The sequence below is a fragment of the Kogia breviceps genome, chromosome 7, assembly GCF_026419965.1.
Source record: "Kogia breviceps isolate mKogBre1 chromosome 7, mKogBre1 haplotype 1, whole genome shotgun sequence".
Lineage (NCBI taxonomy): Eukaryota > Metazoa > Chordata > Mammalia > Artiodactyla > Physeteridae > Kogia > Kogia breviceps.
The window spans coordinates 120,436,208-120,453,092 of record NC_081316.1 but is presented as its reverse complement, the minus strand read 5'-3'; the positions used below and the strand labels follow the sequence as shown (position 1 = coordinate 120,453,092).

Sequence of the window (16,885 nt, the reverse complement as noted above, 5' to 3'; positions counted from 1 at the left end):
GACAGTTCACGCTTTCGGAGGCGCAGGTGGGGCTGGAGGCGGCCGGCAGAGCGGCTGGCACCCGCCCCCCCCTCGGAGGGAGAAGCCTGCTTCCGTGTCCCCAGGAGCATATGGGCCCCAGGCCACCGCCGCGTGGGGTGGAGTTGGCCGGCCCAGGGCTGGGAGCTGAGCCTGACTCTCTCTGGCCCCAGGTGAGTGACGGCAGCCTGACCGTGACGTCGGTCAGTCGGGAGGACAGAGGTGCCTACACCTGTCGCGCCTACAGCATCCAGGGGGAGGCCATCCACACCACCCACCTGCTCGTCCAAGGTGAGGGCGATCTGGCCTCTACGCCCTGGGCCTCTGGCAGGGAGTTCCGGCTCCACTGAGCTTGTGGGGTTCTTCCCAGGGCGTGGGTGGCTCAGCTGGGGCTGGTGGGAGCTCCTCTCCATATCATGGGGCTCCTTGGTGGCCTGCGGCAGCCCTCTCGTGAGGTGGTGGGAGGCGCCATGCCTTCTCTGAATGTGCGGAGGGCGTCCCACTGGGCCTCCTCCTTCCCCAGGGGAGGAGCCCTCTCTCAGGCCTCCACCCTCTGATGATGGCATCAGTAAACAAAGATAGGAATTCCGTCCAGCCCCAGAGGGTCAAATAACACGGAGGGCATTTGGTGGGGCTGGTGTCTGTGGGGTCAGCACCTGAGATGCCAGCCTGCCTTGCCTGGGGCCCCGAAGCCCCCAGAAGGGGCGGCCTCCGTCCTGCTTGAGGGGGTGGGGTGGTGGCTGCACGCCGCTGCTTCCACGACTGGGGCCTGTCTGGAAGGCGCACACGCAGGGGCTGCTGGAGCTCCACCCCTCTCCTTCCTGCACGTGTGCTGCCTGGGCTCCGCTGCAGAGAAGAAGGAGGGGCAGGGAGGGCCGTGTGCGTGTGTGTATGTGAGTGTGTGTGTGGGTGGGGGGGTGCGCGTGTGTGTGCCTGCGTAGGGGTTAGCTGGCTGCTCGGAAGCTGGGTTTACAGAGGGGCTGTGCGTGGGGCGGGTGTCTACAGCGGGCTGGGAGCACACGCCACACCTCCGGACCCCTTGCATCCCTGGGACCTGTGGGGGGAGGAAGAACCTGAGCACAGGCAGCAGCTGGACGCGTCTCCATGACAACTGCTTGGCTGTGCTGCCAGCTCCTGGACCGGTGCCTCCCCCGCTGCCCCTCCCAGGGCTTGGGGTGCCCCTGCCTGAGGGTTGGAGCCTCCTGGGAGCCCAGCGCTGTGGTCCCCCCACCCCCCCGCCAGGAGAGGTCATGCTTGTTCCTGTCCCCCCAGGGCCTCCCTTCATCGTCTCCCCTCCCGAGAACATCACCGTCAACATATCCCAGGATGCTCTGCTCACCTGCCGGGCAGAGGCCTATCCCGGCAACCTTACCTACACCTGGTACTGGCAGGACGAGAACGTCTACTTCCAGAAGTGAGTGCCTGCCCTTCCCTTGGGGCCCAGCCAGGCCCCCCCGGGGTGAAACTTCCGAACAGGGGCTGCCCTTGGGCTCTGGGAGCTGGCAGGGGTTGGGGGCATCTGGTCCGTGTGTCCCTCATGCTGAGGCCAGTGTGTGTGCAGCGGGCGCCTGTCCCCCTCCTCGGCCGTGTGGAGGACTCACTGGCACGTTGTCCCAGCGTTGAATGGAAGACGCCTGCCCCCCGCCCCATTGTGTCCTGTGTTCTGTGTCCCTGCAGCGATCTGAAGCTGAGGGTGCGGATCCTGATCGACGGGACCCTGATTATCTTCAGGGTGAAGCCCGAGGACGCGGGGAAGTACACCTGCGTCCCCAGCAACAGCCTGGGGCGCTCGCCCTCAGCCTCAGCGTACCTGACTGTGCAGTGTGAGTGGGGCAGGCTCAGGCCACGCTGGCCACACGGGGGGCTGAAGGGCTGCGTGGAGGCAGTGTGGGTGGAGGAGGGGCCGGGGCGGGGGTGGGACAGCGCGGGAGGAGGCCTGGCCTGGGCTGGTCAGCGGAGGTGAATCGAGCCCCCGCCAGGCTCTTCTCCGGGCCGCACGGCCGCCCGTGTCCACTAATCCATTCCATCAGCCTCGCCCCGGTTGGGCTCGGACAGGTGGGCCTTCTGGACACCGTCCTCGTGCCGGTGCTGGCCAGCTAGCTCCGCTGTCCGCACCTTGAACGAGGTGTTTTTTTCTCAGTATCTGAGGGCAGGTAGCTCAGACCCAGTGGGGCAGCTCTCCTGCCGCTCTGCTCCCCTGCTGGGTGGGCAAGGGGGACAGATCCTCTCTGGGGAGACTAATCCCCTTCCCCAGCACCGGGCGCCTGGCGGCTTCCCTGCTGCGCCTTCCAGGGCTGCCCGAGACCCAGGGGAAGGGGCTGCTCTTGGGCCGGAGCGACCGAGGGCTTCTGTGCAGCAGCATTCAGCTTGCTGGTCTCGAGTGGGGGAGAGGATGGGTGCCGAGGGCCGATCCTCCTTATTGGAGGATGGCTCCGTCACTTTGACAATAAAGGCCCCTCTTGACGTGGTAGGTGACAGGCTCTCCATCACACAAGGGCTCATGTGCAAGAACCACCCCCTCCCACAGCACGGAGGGGCGGGTGAGAGTGTGACCCTCTGGAGAGGCGTGGCCCAGAGGTGGCATCTGAGCTGAGGACATTAGAACGGCTGGTGACCCCGGGAGGCGGGCTGAGCATGGGCCTGGTGGTGGGCTCCCCGAGTCCCGACCTCACGCCCTCACGTAGTGATGCTGCTGGTGGGGGCAGAGCCCTCCTCTCTGCTGTCCACAGCCGAGGACGACTCTCAGCTGCTGTCTTGTGAGTCCCGAGTTCTTAAGAGCTGTGAGGCCCTGAACCCCAGCCCTGTCCCACCCAGAAGAGAAAAAGCTTTGATAAGTTACTTACTGTGTGCCCAGGCTGTGAAGGTGCCAAGGGCAGGGCAGGCTCCTTGCGGAGCAGAACCCCTCTGCCTGTGTCACCCGGGCACGGAGGGGGCAGTGGTGGTCTGCAAAGGACGATGGTCCACCAGGACCAAGGCTCCCATCCTCCAGGCTGTGGCCCTGTCTGCTGAGGGAAGCGTTTCCCTGTCTCCCTCTGGCACTATAATCCACCCCCACTTGTCATTTTTTACCTCTTTCCTGCCTTCAGAGAGAACCTGGGGGGTGAGATTTTCAGGTGGGTGGGACAAGGATCTTTATTTCTGCTAAAAAGCAGTGTTCAGAGTATTTCCCATTCATAAACCCTTTGAAAACCTTGGAGAAGAAAAAAAAAATCTACCCTACAAAAGTAGGAAGCTATGTCTAAATATATACTTCGGCCTGGTATTTATGTAACGTCTGCTCTGAAGGGCTCCAGACGCTAACAGAGCCGCCCATTTCTCCCCACCGCCTCCCGGGGAGTTCTGGATCCTTCTCCTCCGTGGCCCTCAGGGGGAACCCGGGGAGCCTCGGAGAGGATGACTCACCCACGTCACAGGGCTGCTGCTTCTCTCCCGAGAAACTTCCAGCGGCTCCGTGGCTGACTCTGCACCCCACCCGCACAGAGGGGAAACCGAGGCGGAGCAGAAAAGCAGCCTTGTGGTTCCGCCTCTGGTCGCCGTCCGCAGAGGATGTGGGGCGAGGAAGGGCTCGGGGCCCTGCAGAGACTTGGGAGGGACGCCGCTGTCTTCTGAGTCCCGGCGGCTGTTGAGTCTCCGGGCAGAGGAGTTTGGGGGGAGCTGCAGGCGGGCGGGAGCGGAGGTGCCTCCGTGCATTCAGACGGGTGTTCTTAAGGATGTAGGGCTGGACAGGCAGGACGGCTGCTGCGGCCTCTGGGCGGTCAGCCTGGGGGGCGGGCTTTGCCATCTCGTGGTCCCCGCTGGGCCGACACCTGGCACTGCGCCGAGTGGGGGGCCCTGGGCTGTGGGGTGGCTCGCTCCCCACCACCGGCCTTCTCACCTCCGCTTCCCTCCCCACACCCCCGGCCCTGCAGACCCAGCCCGCGTCCTCAACATGCCCCCCGTGATCTACGTGCCTGTGGGAATTCACGGCTACATCCGCTGCCCCGTGGACGCAGAGCCACCGGCCACCGTGGTCAAGTGGAACAAGGACGGCCGCCCCCTGCAGGTTGAGAAGGTGCCGGAGGGCCGTGTGCCGGTCGCGGGAGGCCCCCGGCCCCGAGGTGCTACCTCTGGGGGTCTGGTTCCCGCCAGGGCCCCTCCCCTCCCCCCAGGACTTTGGGAGAGCGAGGACCTGTTTCCCGTGGGCCGAGTCCAGCAGGGCCTGGCTGTTCTCGCATCGCGAGACGCCGCACCCCGCCTGCGCACGGAGGAGCAGCCCAGGTCCGGCTGAGGGGCCTGGGCCGAGCACCGGCTCCTGACCCCAGCTCCCCTGCGCTGTCTGTGCCCCAGCAGAACCTGGGCTGGACCCTGATGGAGGACGGCTCCATCCGAATCGAGGAGGCCACAGAGGAGGCTCTTGGCACTTACACCTGTGTGCCTTACAACACCCTGGGGACCATGGGCCAGTCCTCCCCCGCGAGGCTCGTCCTGAAGGTGAGACCGGGGCTGTGGGCGGCCTCCATGCGGGTGGCGGGCGCCTGAAACGCCCGGCGTCACGGCCTCGCCGTGCTCTCCTAGGACCCCCCGTACTTTACGGTGCTACCAGGCTGGGAGTACAGGCAAGAGGCCGGCCGGGAGCTGCTCATCCCCTGCGCCGCCGCTGGGGACCCCTTCCCTGTCATCACGTGGAGGAAGGTACCTCTGGGCTCCGGGGCTCCCGGGGAGCGCGGCAGGGGCACGGCCTGGGGATGGCGCTGTTCCGACGGGGCGGGGGCCGAGTAGCGACCGTGACTCCTGGTGCGGGGGCCGGGGCAGGGAGGGAGGGCTGCGGGCTGGGCCCCGGTGCCGCCCCTGTCCCTCCTGGACCCCTGAGTGTGGGTGGCTTCTCTTCTTCCCTGGCCCTCCTCCCGCCCTCCCCCCCGCCCCGTGTCTGGCCAAGGTAGGGAAGCCCAGCAGAAGCAAGCACAGTGCCCTGCCCAGCGGGAGCCTGCAGTTCCGCGCGCTGAGCAAGGCAGACCACGGGGAGTGGGAGTGCACCGCCACCAATGTGGTCGCCAGCGTCACTGCCAGCACCCACCTGACCGTCATCGGTACGGCTGTGGGAAGGCGGGCCGGGCTCTGGGTGCGCGGCTCCCTGCTCCCAGGTCCGCTGGGCCTGGCACACGTGTGCCCTTACCTGGGGCGCCGGGCACGTGTGTCCGCTTCCTCTGCCTGAGACCTCGTGCCCAGGACCTCGGCCTGGACGTTCTCCCTGCCCCTCTGGGGACACACAGCCACGGTCGTAACAACAGCCAGTGCTTTTTGAGCACTTACCACCAGCTTTAGGCTCAGTACCTAGTGGTGCCTCAACACACATGTGTGTGAGGTGGGAGCTGGTGTTCCCCCGACGCCCGTTCATTGAGACCGAGGCTGGTCTGGGTGGGACACCCTGCCTGGCGTTACTGCGCTGAGCGGTGGGCCCAGGCCTCAGGCCCCTGCCGGAGGTGTTGACTGCCGTGCCGGGCTGGTGGGCGGCTCTCATGTTGGTGTTTGGGTCTCAGGCCAGAGAGCTGTGTGGGACGGGGGCTTTTGGGCTTTGCCTGAGGCCGTCGGCAGCGCTTCCATGCTCTGCATAAGAGCGCCGGCCTGGTCGGGGCTGATGACCAGGGGCTGCTTTCCCTCCGGCCCTTATTCCTGATGCTCACGCATCTCTTGCTGGAAGGACAAGCCTGCCTGCCGGACGGTCTTCCTTCTCCAGCCCCGTGACCCAGCAGGGCTGGGTGCAGCTCGTCGGAGCGTCCTTGTCCCCATCTCTCCCCCCGGGGCACCGCTTTCGCCAGGTGCACGAGGTCACAGCCCGGCTCCGCGGGCTCGGTTCCTCCCGCCTGAGGTGTCTGCTTGGCCTGCAGGCACCAGCCCCCATGCCCCGGGCAGTGTCCGGGTCCAGGTCTCCATGACAACTGCCAACGTGTCCTGGGAGCCAGGCTACGATGGAGGATTTGAGCAGACATTCTCTGTTTGGTACGGACCTCTGTGAGTCACCCCCGCACGCCTTGCTCTCTGCTTATCCGCCCCCATCCCCCCCAACGCCATCGGTCCCAGGGGTCAGGGGGCAGGTTATGAGAAGGGTGTGGCTCTCTCCACCTGCCCTCCCTCTCTCCGGATGGTGGGGTGTGTGGCCCGGTGACCAGGCTCCAGGGGGGGTGGGGTGTCTGGGATGACGACGGGGCTGGGGCCTGGATGGTCCATCACCCTGGGCTGCGCGTCCCCAGCTGATCTCGCGGCCCCTCCCTGTCCTTGGCTCGCTCCTCCAGCTTCCTCTGTTCTCTGGAGCCTGGAAGAGACTGCTGATGTTCAAGGGCGTCGTAAGACAGCCAGCCACAAGCATAGATCTAACTTTTATCCTGGCCCTGCACCAGGGGTTCCAGAAACCAGTGTGAAGTGGCCCTCACCTTCCTGGCCTTTTCTGCACACGTGTATTTTCTCTCTAGAACTGTGTGTCTGTCGTCTTTGTACTTGGTTATACGTTCATTTAGTGAAGTGCAGAGATTTGAGATCCTTCCCAAACCTCGGGGTAGACAGACATCTTAATAATGCATGAAGCAGGCTGAAGACAGGAGGTGTAGAAAAGCTGGGAAGAGAGGCCTCGGCTGAGGTCCACCCCTCCCCTCAGGGTTTTCTCTCCCCACATCCCTGTCCTGAGCCGAGCACTGGCCACCTGCATCATGGGTGACATCCTCGAGTGGGGAGGGTGAGCCCTCACCTCCTCCTTTCCAGACCTGTCTCATGTGGGTGTGTAGCCCCAGCCAGGCTCACCAGGTCGGGGGGAGGAGGAAGCATAGTCGGGGGTGCCTGGAGATTCAGGGAGAGCCCTCTGTATACTTCTCAGCGGCAGGGAGGTTAAGAGGGACCTGGCCTGCTTCCCAGACTCTGACTGCCTAGGCGTTCTGAGTTCTGGATGCCAACTGGACCTGGGTGGTGAGCTTGGAGGGTTCGGAGTTGAAACGGAGCCCCGTCCCATCCCCACCTGTTCCCCAGGGCAGGCGGGACGCTGCCAGGTGGCCGCGTGGCCAGGGCAGGGCGCGTGGCCGCCTTTGGGGAGGCCCGAGCTGAAGGTCTGGCGTGGACTGGCTCCCTCGCTGCCCGCGGCTCTGCTTTGCTGTCACTCTGCTGCCTGCTGTGGTGCCGGCGGGGGCAGGGCGGTCACCGGGCTGGGGAGGCCTCCTTCCTGCGCTGGTTTCTCTTTGCTGTGCTTTTGGCTGCCTCTGCTCTGATTCCTGGGCAGAGGCTCGAGCTGTGAGCCGTGAGACGTGAGCCCCTAGCCTGCAGGGGCCTGGCCTCTGCGGGGGTCCTTGGGCTGCTGCGGGGTTGCGCGGCCAATCCCACGGGACGATGTGTCCTCCCGGGGGGGTGCCGGACACTGCGCCTGGGCGCTGGCTTCATGGCCGGCAGGGAGTCAAGTGGGCCGCAGAGCAAGGGTCGACCCTCACCCCTGGTTCCAGCGTTCTGTAGCCACAGTGCAGCCTTCCTTGGTGACTTCTAACCCAGAAAGCCTCAGCGGTGGGGAAGCACTGGTCATTTCTGTCTTGTGCCCAGCTCCTCCTCAGTGACTCAAGCCTGCCTGGACAGACTGAGCCCTCGGGGTCACGCAGGTCCCACTCAGGCTGTCCCTGGGAGGCCGGGTGGCCAAGGGTGCCGGCCTCTCCCGGTCCTGCTCATCCCCACTCTCCCACTTTGGCACCTGCCTTGTTGCCAGCGTCCTCACTCCCAGGGCTGCACCGCTCTTAGGGCTCTGACCAGGGTGACATTCTCCCAGAATGCAATGGGTAATCTGACCAGTATCTCGAGCATCAGTAACGCCAAGGGTCCCTTTTCAGGGAACAGGCACCAGTAAGTGGGGACGTGACTTCATGGGGACTGGCATAGCCAGAGCTGCGGGGTCGTGACCTGCTCCCGACCTCTAGCCTGGGGAGGCTGGGGCAGTGCCCCCAACTCCAGCACCTGTGTGCCCTCTCGAGTCTCCGGTGTAACCCACCCCGCGCCCTTGTCCCCGACCCTCTCTCTCTCGGGCAGGACGAAGCGGGCACAGTTTGGGCCCCACGACTGGCTGTCCCTGCCTGTGCCTCCGGGACCCAGCTGGCTGCTGGTGGATGCCCTGGAGCCCGAGACAGCATACCAGTTCAGCGTCCTGGCCCAGAACAGGCTGGGCGCCAGCGCCTTCAGTGAGGTGGTCACTGTGAACACTTTAGGTGAGGCCGGGCCGGGATGCTCCTGGAGGAGCTGGGATGGAGAGCAGACCTTTCCTGCCCGCTGTATGCGGGCGCCTTGCTAAGTGCCTTATACGACCAACACTGACCTACCAGTAAGGGTCTGTCCTACCGTCCCGCGGGGTTTGTCCGGGCCAGGGTGCCTCGTGCCCCGTCTGAGTGCTGTGGGCTGCCCTGACGTGTCCTCAGATGGATGGAAGAGCTTCAGTTCCGTCGTTGCTTGTTGGCCCCATGTTTGCATCGTTCCGTGGCCTTCCGGGGGTCTGGGGGTCCTTCCTCCTCCTTTTGCACTCCTGCTGCTCCCTTTCTCTGGCCCCCGGCCTCGTGTGGTGGCAGGCGTAGGGCCGCCTCTTCCTCCCTGACCCAGCGGCTCACCTCGCCCACCTGCTGTTGCATTTGGCCCCTGTCTGTGGCCAGAGAGCTCGGCTGTGACCAGGCAGCCCCACAGCAGCCTCGTCCCACATTTCCTTGCTGTGGCTCCCGCTGCCCCGGAGCCCCGTGCCCTGGGGCCTGTTTTTCCACCCGGGCCAGAGGGGAACGGATGGAGTGAGCAGTGCCGAGGGAAGATGTTCCTCCTTCCTTGGAAGAGAATGAAAGATACGTTTTGTAGTATCTTCTTTTCTTTTTTAAGATATATTTGATGTGGACCTTTTTTTTTTTTTGTACGCGGGCCTCTCACTGCTGTGGCCTCTCCCGTTGCGGAGCACAGGCTCCGGACGCGCACGCGCAGCGGCCACGGCTCACGGGCCCAGCCGCTCCGCGGCACGTGGGATCCTCCCGGACCGGGGCACGAACCCGCGTCCCCTGCATCGGCAGGCCAACCGCCGCGCCACCAGGGAAGCCCTGATGTGGATTTTTAAAGTCTTTGTTGAATTTGTTATATCATTGCTTCTGTTTTTTATGTTTTGGTTTTTTGGCCCCAAGGCATGTGGGATCTTAGCTCCCTGACCAGGGATCGAACCCACACCCCCTGCATTGGAAGGCGAAGTCTTAACCACTGGACCGCCAGGGAAGTCCCTGTAGTATCTTTTCAAAGATACTGTCTTATTCAAAAGATAATTACATTTCCTTCTTCCCTGAAGTTCCTGACTCTTCTCCTTTCACGGGACCTGATGCCTTGGTGTGTGTCGTTAGAAGTGCTCTGGAAATGGAGTCAGGAGGTTCGGGCCCACCTGCCCTGCCCGCTTCCCTTGGGTCAGGAGGGCTCTTCATGGGATACGTGTCCTGAATTGATGCCTGCACCCTGAGGATGTGGCCCTCATCGCCCTGGGGTCACCGCCCCCACGGGGACGTGTGGGTGGAGGGGTTGCAGCAGCCTTGGCACCCCCGCCATCACCTCTCCCTCCCCCGCAGCATTCCCTGTCACAACTCCAGAACCCCTGGTGCTGGTTACCCCACCGAGGTGCCTCACAGCTAACCGGACCCAGCAGGGTGTGCTCCTGTCCTGGCTCCCACCTGCCAACCACAGCTTCCCCATCGACCGCTACGTCTTGGAGTTCCGCGTCGGAGAGCGCTGGGAGACGCTGGATGACGCCATACCTGGCACCGACGGGGACTTCTTCGCCAGGGACCTGTCCCAGGTGAGGTGCCTAGCGTTCTTCCTGATGCTTTTCTCAATTCCGGAAGTGACGTGACTTCCTAGAATCACCGGAAGCTTTGAGCGACCCAGCTCAGGTGTGTGTGGGCCGCTGCATACCGTCCCACACCTGCACTCCTGTGCTCCCAGGTCTCCCGCCAGGGTTTGGGATCCTCAGATCACTGCAGCTGAGGTCCGCAGGTGCAGGGCCTGCCCTGTGGCCGCGGGGAGCGCTGTTCCTGCTTGAGGGGTCTCCAGGTGCCGACACGAGCCAGGGTGGGCTGGGGGCTCAGCTCCCTGCTGGAGTCTGACGTGGGCAGAGGCTTCCCAGAACGCTGGTCTTCCACTTGCCCAGAGTAGGGTCCCTCCTTTAACAATTCCGAGCCCCTGGAGGAGAAGACGGTATTTTTTCCCAGCGGGCTCCCCTTAAGCCGGGATGTCTCTCTGGTTGGAGAGGCAGCAGCTTATTTCTCAGATGCTCACTGTCCCACCTATCTTCCTGTCTCCCTTCCTGGCATACTCTGGAGCTGGGATCGGCTCCTGAGAGCCCGCGTGGCATCTCTGCCCAGCTCTGCTTCCAGTGACCTCACGTTGGTAGCTTGAAATCGGCCACGGTGGGAGTGTTTACCCCACGGAAATCGGCAGATACTCCGAGTCGCAGAGCCGGGGTGGGGGGGAGGGTGGGCGGCTGTCGCAGGTCCAGGTCGCTTGGCTGACGACGGGGTGTCCTCCCTGGGGCTGTAGGACATGTGGTACGAGTTCCGGGTCCTGGCTGTCATGCAGGATCTGATCAGCGAGCCCAGCAACATCGCCGGCGTCTCCAGCACAGGTACTTGGGGGAGGGGCGGCGTCTGTGGAACAGCTCTTATGGGAAGAGGCTGAGCTGGAAGTAGAGGGAGAGCGCCAGCTGAAGCCTGCCAGGTGGGTAGGATTTCTCCACCCAAAGAGCTGCGTTCATGACCGTTTCTATAAGGTAACCACAGAAAGAAATCCAGTTAAGGTTCTTGTTAGAATAGTCAAAAAGGACGTAAGCCCTTTTGCTCTAACATTTCTGTTCCTCCGGTGTCATCCTCTTGTGGGGTGGGGGGCGAATTGGAGCAAAGAGACAGAAACAGGTCAGCAGTACTTACTGATGCCTCTCGTTAAGGCGGCTTCATAATTAGGGTGTTTCATTTGGAAAATTGCTGTTTCGTGTTGTTTTCCTCCATTCCTTCCTCTCCGTAGATATTTTCAGGCTAAATAAAGCCAACTCCCCAGCATCTTCTCCATTTATCTTTCTTTCTCTTGGCCCTGGTCCCATTTCTATACATCTTTCTCCAGCTACACTCCCTCACATGTAGCAGGTCCCTCCCCCAGAAGTGGTTCCCTTGGTTTGGGAAGAGGTTTTGCTTTAGCGATCCAGCAGTGGCTCACGTCCTCCCTCGGGGAGCGCTCGCAGAGACCCTCGGAGCCAGCGGGCAAGAGCTGGGCCAAGAAGCTCACGCTCGGGCCTGGTAGAGATTCGGGGGCAGCGGGGGGGGGGCAGGGGATGGGTGGGCGAGAAAGCCCGGGTGGGGGGGAGCGGCTGTGACTTCTGTCGTGTGTACTAGGCACTGTGGGGCTGTTTTTTTCTACACGGAGGTGCCTGCTGTAGCAGCAGAGACAAGCGTACTGTCTTGGCTTCCCTCCAGGGAAGAGAGCTGCAGCCAAGCTAGAAGAGAGGACTTGAGGGTTTGGGGGTACCTCTCGTGAGCTGTTCTGCATTCGGTGGCTTGACGTCTGGTTCCCGGCAGCCGGGAGGTTCCCGTGGTAAACGAGGATGCAGCTACCTCGGCGTTCCCTGTCTTGAAGCCTCCCACTTCCAAAGGCTGAGCCCTCATTCTCTACTCGCCCAGTCAGCGTGATCTGGATTGTTTCAATCCATCACTGTCGTCCACATGGCAATGGATTCTGGCCAAATGTATCAAGATACATAGGCTTCCCCTTTGATGAGCCTGTAGAGCAGCACTTACGAACACGACTGTCGGGTGACATGTAACACAGTGGACTGGTCCAGTCCTGGCTGTCACTCTGAGCTCTGCGAACGAACCTGGGCACCAAGTGACGCCCACTTCTGCCTGTAGAACAAGGACGTTGTTTGAGCCCCTATCCGTGCCAGCACGTGCCTGTGGTGACCAGGACATGCTGACCCCCTGCAGAAGTTGCCTGCCTCCACTGTGATGGTTAGAAAGGGGCACCTGCGTTCTGGAGCAGCAGCCCTACTGCTGCTGCTGCGGGGTTTCACCCTCTGGGCCCTGGTCCTGTAGAGGGGCTGGTGGGAGTCATGATGCTTAGGCCCCTGCAGTGTCCAGTCAGCTAGTCACGGGTTCCGTGTAGAGCGTGCCGGTAGGTGAGGGTGGCTGGCGAGGTGCTGGGCCGGCGCAGACCATCACAGAGCTGGCGTCCCACAGGGAAGAGATAACAGATGGTGTTTCCTCTCCACAAGCAAGGTAGCGATTCCTCGGCTCTGTAAACGCCCTCTTCTCCGTCTTCCCGCCACGCCACCTCTTCGTTTTTAGGGCGGAGCCTTAGTGATGTCTGTCCTACACAGGTGGGGAACCACCTGGGGCCCTGGGGAGGGAGGGTCTAACCCGTGCTCTCCCCCTGTCCCCCCAGACATCTTCCCGCAGCCGGACCTGACCGACGACGGCCTGGCTCGGCCGGTACTGGCTGGAATCGTGGCCACCATATGCTTTCTGGCTGCGGCCATCCTGTTCAGCACCCTGGCCGCCTGCTTTGTCAACAGGCAGCGCAAGCGGAAGCTCAAGCGCAAGAAAGGTAGGTGTCGCCTTGAAAACAGGGAAACTGAGACCTCGTGGGCAGAGCTGCCGACGGGACTTGCTTTGATGGTGGGAGAGTCGGCTGGGACCGAAACAAGGGTGGAGGCGGACCCGGTGGGGGCAGGTGGTCCCGGACACAGACGTGCCAGATGCTAGGGCGCTGCTTCCCTGCGGGGCTTTGCTCTGGGCCCTGCTGACAGCTGGGGAGGGCTGTGTGGCGTCAGGCCTCAGCGGGCTCCCCTCTTTCTCCCTGCAGACCCTCCACTCTCCATCACGCACTGCAGGAAGAGCCTGGAGTCTCCGTAAGTGGTCTAGCCCCAGAGAGACAGGGTACGGCCATCTGGGGTGGAGGGTGGAGGGCTCGCTCCGCTCCATGACAGTGTTTCTAAGCTGTTTTCCCTTAATTGATCTGCATGGTAATGTTAAGTTGTCCGCACTCTCAGGGGGAGCAGTAGTGTCGATGACCCAAAATAGTAGATGAGCTGTTTACTTCTTTGATTTTTTTTCCATCCTAGCAGATGTACCTTCTTAATATGCCTTGCTTAAGTTACTCTTAAAATGAGCTTGCATTCCTTGAGCCACCTGGGAGTGAAGCTGCAGGTGTGACTGGAGAGAGGTAGCAAACATAGGAGCAGGCAGAATAAACGTGGAAACGAGGTGTCTATTTGGAAAGTGGGCAGCGCACGCCTGGACAGTTGAGAGTTGAGAGTTGGCCAGAGTATTTCACGCTGGCACACGCCACCCACCAGCATCCCTCCTAGGCGCGTGTGGTACTTTGCGGGGAGAACAGAAAGAAGTCGTGTCCTCTGAGCTTCCTCACGCCTCCTGCTCTCTCCCTGTCCCCAGCTTGTCCTCCGGCAAGGTCAGCCCCGAGAGCATCCGCACACTCCGCGCCCCGTCCGAGTCCTCCGACGACCAGGGCCAGCCGGCAGCCAAGAGGATGCTGAGCCCCGTGCGGGAGAAGGAGCTGTCCTTGTACAAGAAGACCAAGAGGGCCATCAGCAGCAAGAAGTACAGCGTGGCCAAGGCGGAGGCCGAGGCGGAGGCCACCACGCCCATCGAGCTCATCAGCAGGGGCCCCGACGGCCGCTTTGTGATGGACCCCTCCGAGGTGGAGCCCTCTGCGAAGGCTCGGCGCATCGAGGGCTTCCCCTTTGCGGAGGAGACCGACATGTACCCTGAGTTCCGCCAGTCGGACGAGGAGAACGAAGACCCGCTAGTGCCCGCGTCTGTGGCCGCCCTCAAGTCCCAGCTGACCCCTCTGTCATCCAGCCAGGAGTCCTACCTGCCACCACCAGCATACAGCCCTCGGTTCCAGCCCCGCAGCCTGGAGGGCCCCGGCGGCCTGGAGGGCCGGCTCCAGGCCACTGGCCAAGCCAGGCCGCCCGCCCCCCGGCCCTTCCAGCACGGCCAGTATTACGGGTACCTCAGCAGCAGTAGCCCTGGGGAGGTGGAGCCGCCGCCCTTCTACATGCCGGAGGTGGGCAGCCCCCTGAGCTCTGTCATGTCCTCGCCACCTCTGCACGCCGAGGGGCCTTTCGGCCACCCCGCCATCCCCGAGGAGAACGGAGAGAACGCTTCCAACAGCACGCTGCCCTTGACTCAGACGCCCACTGGCGGGCGCTCCCCAGAGCCCTGGGGCCGGCCGGAGTTCCCCTTTGGGGGACTGGAGACCCCGGCCGTGGTGTTCCCCCACCAGCTGCACCCGTGTGATGTGGCCGAGAGTCTGCAGCCTGCGGCCGGCCTCCCCCGAGGACTGCCGCCCTCCTCCCTGCAGGTGCCCGCAGCCTACCCGGGCATCCTGTCTTTGGAGGCACCCAAGGGCTGGGCTGGCAAGGCGCCGGGCAGAGGCCCTGCCCCAGTGCCCCCCGCCGCCGCCAAGTGGCAGGACAGGCCTGTGCAACCTCTGGTGAGCCAAGGGCAGCTGAGACACACCAGCCAAGGCATGGGCATACCCGTGTTGCCTTACCCCGAGCCGGCCGAGCCGGGGGCGCACGGCGGCCCCAGCGCGCTGGGCCTGGACACCCCGTGGTACGAGCCTCAGCCCCGGCCCCGGCCCAGCCCCCGGCAGGCCAGGCGCGCCGAGCCCAGTTTACATCAAGTGGTGCTACAGCCCTCCCGGCTCTCGCCTCTGACCCAGAGCCCCCTCGGCTCGCGCACCAGCTCTCCCGAGCTTGCCGCGCGGGCCCGGCCGCGCCCCAGCCTCCTGCAGCCCGCCGAGGCGTCGGAGACCACCCTGCAGCCGCCGGCGGCCGTCAGCTTCTCGCACAAGCCCACGCCGTCCACAGGCTCCCCGTCCCAGAGCAGCCGCAGCGACAGCCCCGGCTACCGGCCCACCGTGGGCTTCACCACTCTGGCCACGGGCTACCCCTCCCCTCCGCCGGGCCCTGCGGGGCCTGCGGACCGCTTGGGTGTGTTTGGACAGACGCCTTCCCCTCGGAGGGTGGGGGAGGAGCTGCTCAGACCGGAGCCCCCGCCGCCACCGTTACCTACTGCAGGGTGAGTGCGAGCCGTCTCTCCTGCCCACTGCCGCCTAGTCATCTTCCTCCCCCTTCCTCCCCCGCCCTCGCCCTTCCATCCACCGACTGACAGGGCTGGTCGGAACACGCTGCAGCATCCCTTCGGGAGAGGAGCGCTGGTCTTGGCAGTGGCAGGGAGTGGTCACTGGGGGGGGGGTGTGGCTTACCTGCCCAGGTACCCTGCCAGGGGCATGAGGGATCTTCCCCACCCAGCCCAGAGCTCTCAGGAGGCCATCCGGGGGCCGGGGGAGAGGACGTGGCCGGGGGTGTGTGTGGTGTGTCCCCATGAGTGGTCCCCTGGGGCCTTCTGGAGTGGAGAGCCCACCACGTCCCCGTGAGCCTGGCTTTGGGCGGTTCCAGGCTTGGCCCAGAGACCTTGTATCAGCCTCCTTTTCCTCAGCCTCTTCTCCTCGAAAGCAGGGCCCTGGGGCCTGACTTCCCTGGACCACCAGGCTCCCGTCCCCAACCTCCTGCCTTTAGCCGCCTAGCGAGTGCCGCCTCCTGCCTCCACCTGGCCCCCCAGCCTCCCTGGAGGCTGTGTCCTGGAGGCTGGGAGCAAAATCTCAGGCCTCTGAACCTTGTGCCTGAGCCACACCCCCCACCCCAACCTGTGTGCCTCGCAGGGAGCTGCAGACAGACAGACAGACAGACAAGCCCCTGCGATCAGCCGGCCTGGGGGAGCCCACTGTAAACTGTAGCAGCTGGTGTGCCAGGTACCAGTCAGCCTGGACGCCTGCCCGTGTTCTTTCTCTCTGGTCTTTCTTCTGCTGTCCTCCCTCCTCCTCCCACTACTTCCTCCCCAAGTCCGTCCTTCTGTCCGTCTCTCTTCCTTCTCCATCTTCTCTGGGTTGGCCCGACTTGCTGGGAAGAGCCTGCACCGTCCGTAGTCCCCCATCCCTCCTGCCCCCTGCCCTGGTTCCGTCCTTTGGTCTCTTCTTGATGTGGCCGCCTGTGCAGGGGAGCAGAGTCCAGAGGAGGCTGGCCTGGTGGTAGGCAGACGGGAGGAGGTCGAGAGGAGGGAGCCCAGCGCCTTCCCTTGCCCCCTTCACTCCCCCCAACTCTGGTACCTGGAAGCACAAGCCTCACCTCCCACCCCGGCTCAGGTGGGGAGCAGCTCGGGAGGTGGAGGAGAGCTGCGTGCTGTCTGTGCAGGAGATGCGGGGGGCTGTGCCCTGTCGTCTGTGCTTTGTGCAGCCCTCATCTGCTTCGTCCCATCGTGCCGTCTGGGTCTCTGTCTCTCTCCTTACTGCTCCTCACCCCATTCTCTGGCCTCGCTTGTCGGTTCTCTGGTCCCCGTGCTCCTTCCCTTCCCTCTGGGTGTGCGTGGGTGGTTCCCCCGCACCCATGTTGATAACCGCTTTGTTTCTGATTGATCTCAGCTATCTGGGCAGTGTTGTCGAGACAAGCCTCTCTTCAGCTCAATAGGTAAGGGAGCTCCGGCTGGGTGGGCGGGCAGGGGGCGGACCAGCGGACGGGCTTCCGCAGGGCCAGCGCTTCCTCCACAGGGCAGTCCAGACCACAGCCCTCACCCCTCTGTGGGGGCGGCAGCCTCCGCTCCGATGGCCCGTGGCTCCTGGGTCCCCACGCCCTGCTGCTGCCACAGCTGCCGGGCCTCGCTCGCACTGCCTCGCTGCAGCTTCCGAGCCCCTCCCAGAGCCTCCCTGCAGTTTTTGCACTCAGACACCTCGCCATCCTGCTGCCCAGAGCTTCCCACAGAAGCCCTCGGGGCCCTGCCTGCATGCACCCTCAGGG

General features: G+C 63.7%; 1 protein-coding gene across 8 annotated transcripts in view; it reads left to right on the top strand.

Annotated features, from left to right (window-relative positions):
- Positions 1–16,885, top strand: part of IGSF9B (immunoglobulin superfamily member 9B) — a 44,353-nt gene that overhangs the window by 15,925 nt on the left and 11,543 nt on the right. For 2 of the 8 annotated variants that reach the window (XM_059070633.2, XM_059070628.2), the window contains exons 5-18: positions 192–309; positions 1,291–1,432; positions 1,696–1,841; positions 3,927–4,069; positions 4,345–4,488; positions 4,573–4,689; positions 4,934–5,084; positions 5,883–6,006; positions 8,047–8,222; positions 9,594–9,820; positions 10,561–10,645; positions 12,451–12,612; positions 12,871–12,916; positions 13,461–15,113. In XM_059070633.2, the coding sequence (XP_058926616.1) occupies positions 192–309; positions 1,291–1,432; positions 1,696–1,841; positions 3,927–4,069; positions 4,345–4,488; positions 4,573–4,689; positions 4,934–5,084; positions 5,883–6,006; positions 8,047–8,222; positions 9,594–9,820; positions 10,561–10,645; positions 12,451–12,612; positions 12,871–12,916; positions 13,461–15,113 (3,434 nt within the window). Of the gene's footprint in view, positions 1–191; positions 310–1,290; positions 1,433–1,695; positions 1,842–3,926; positions 4,070–4,344; positions 4,489–4,572; positions 4,690–4,933; positions 5,085–5,882; positions 6,007–8,046; positions 8,223–9,593; positions 9,821–10,560; positions 10,646–12,450; positions 12,613–12,870; positions 12,917–13,460; positions 15,114–15,756; positions 16,127–16,512; positions 16,559–16,885 lie in introns of those variants that run through there. The other 6 variants (XM_059070634.2, XM_059070636.2, XM_059070624.2 and 3 more) reach the window with 6 other exon arrangements.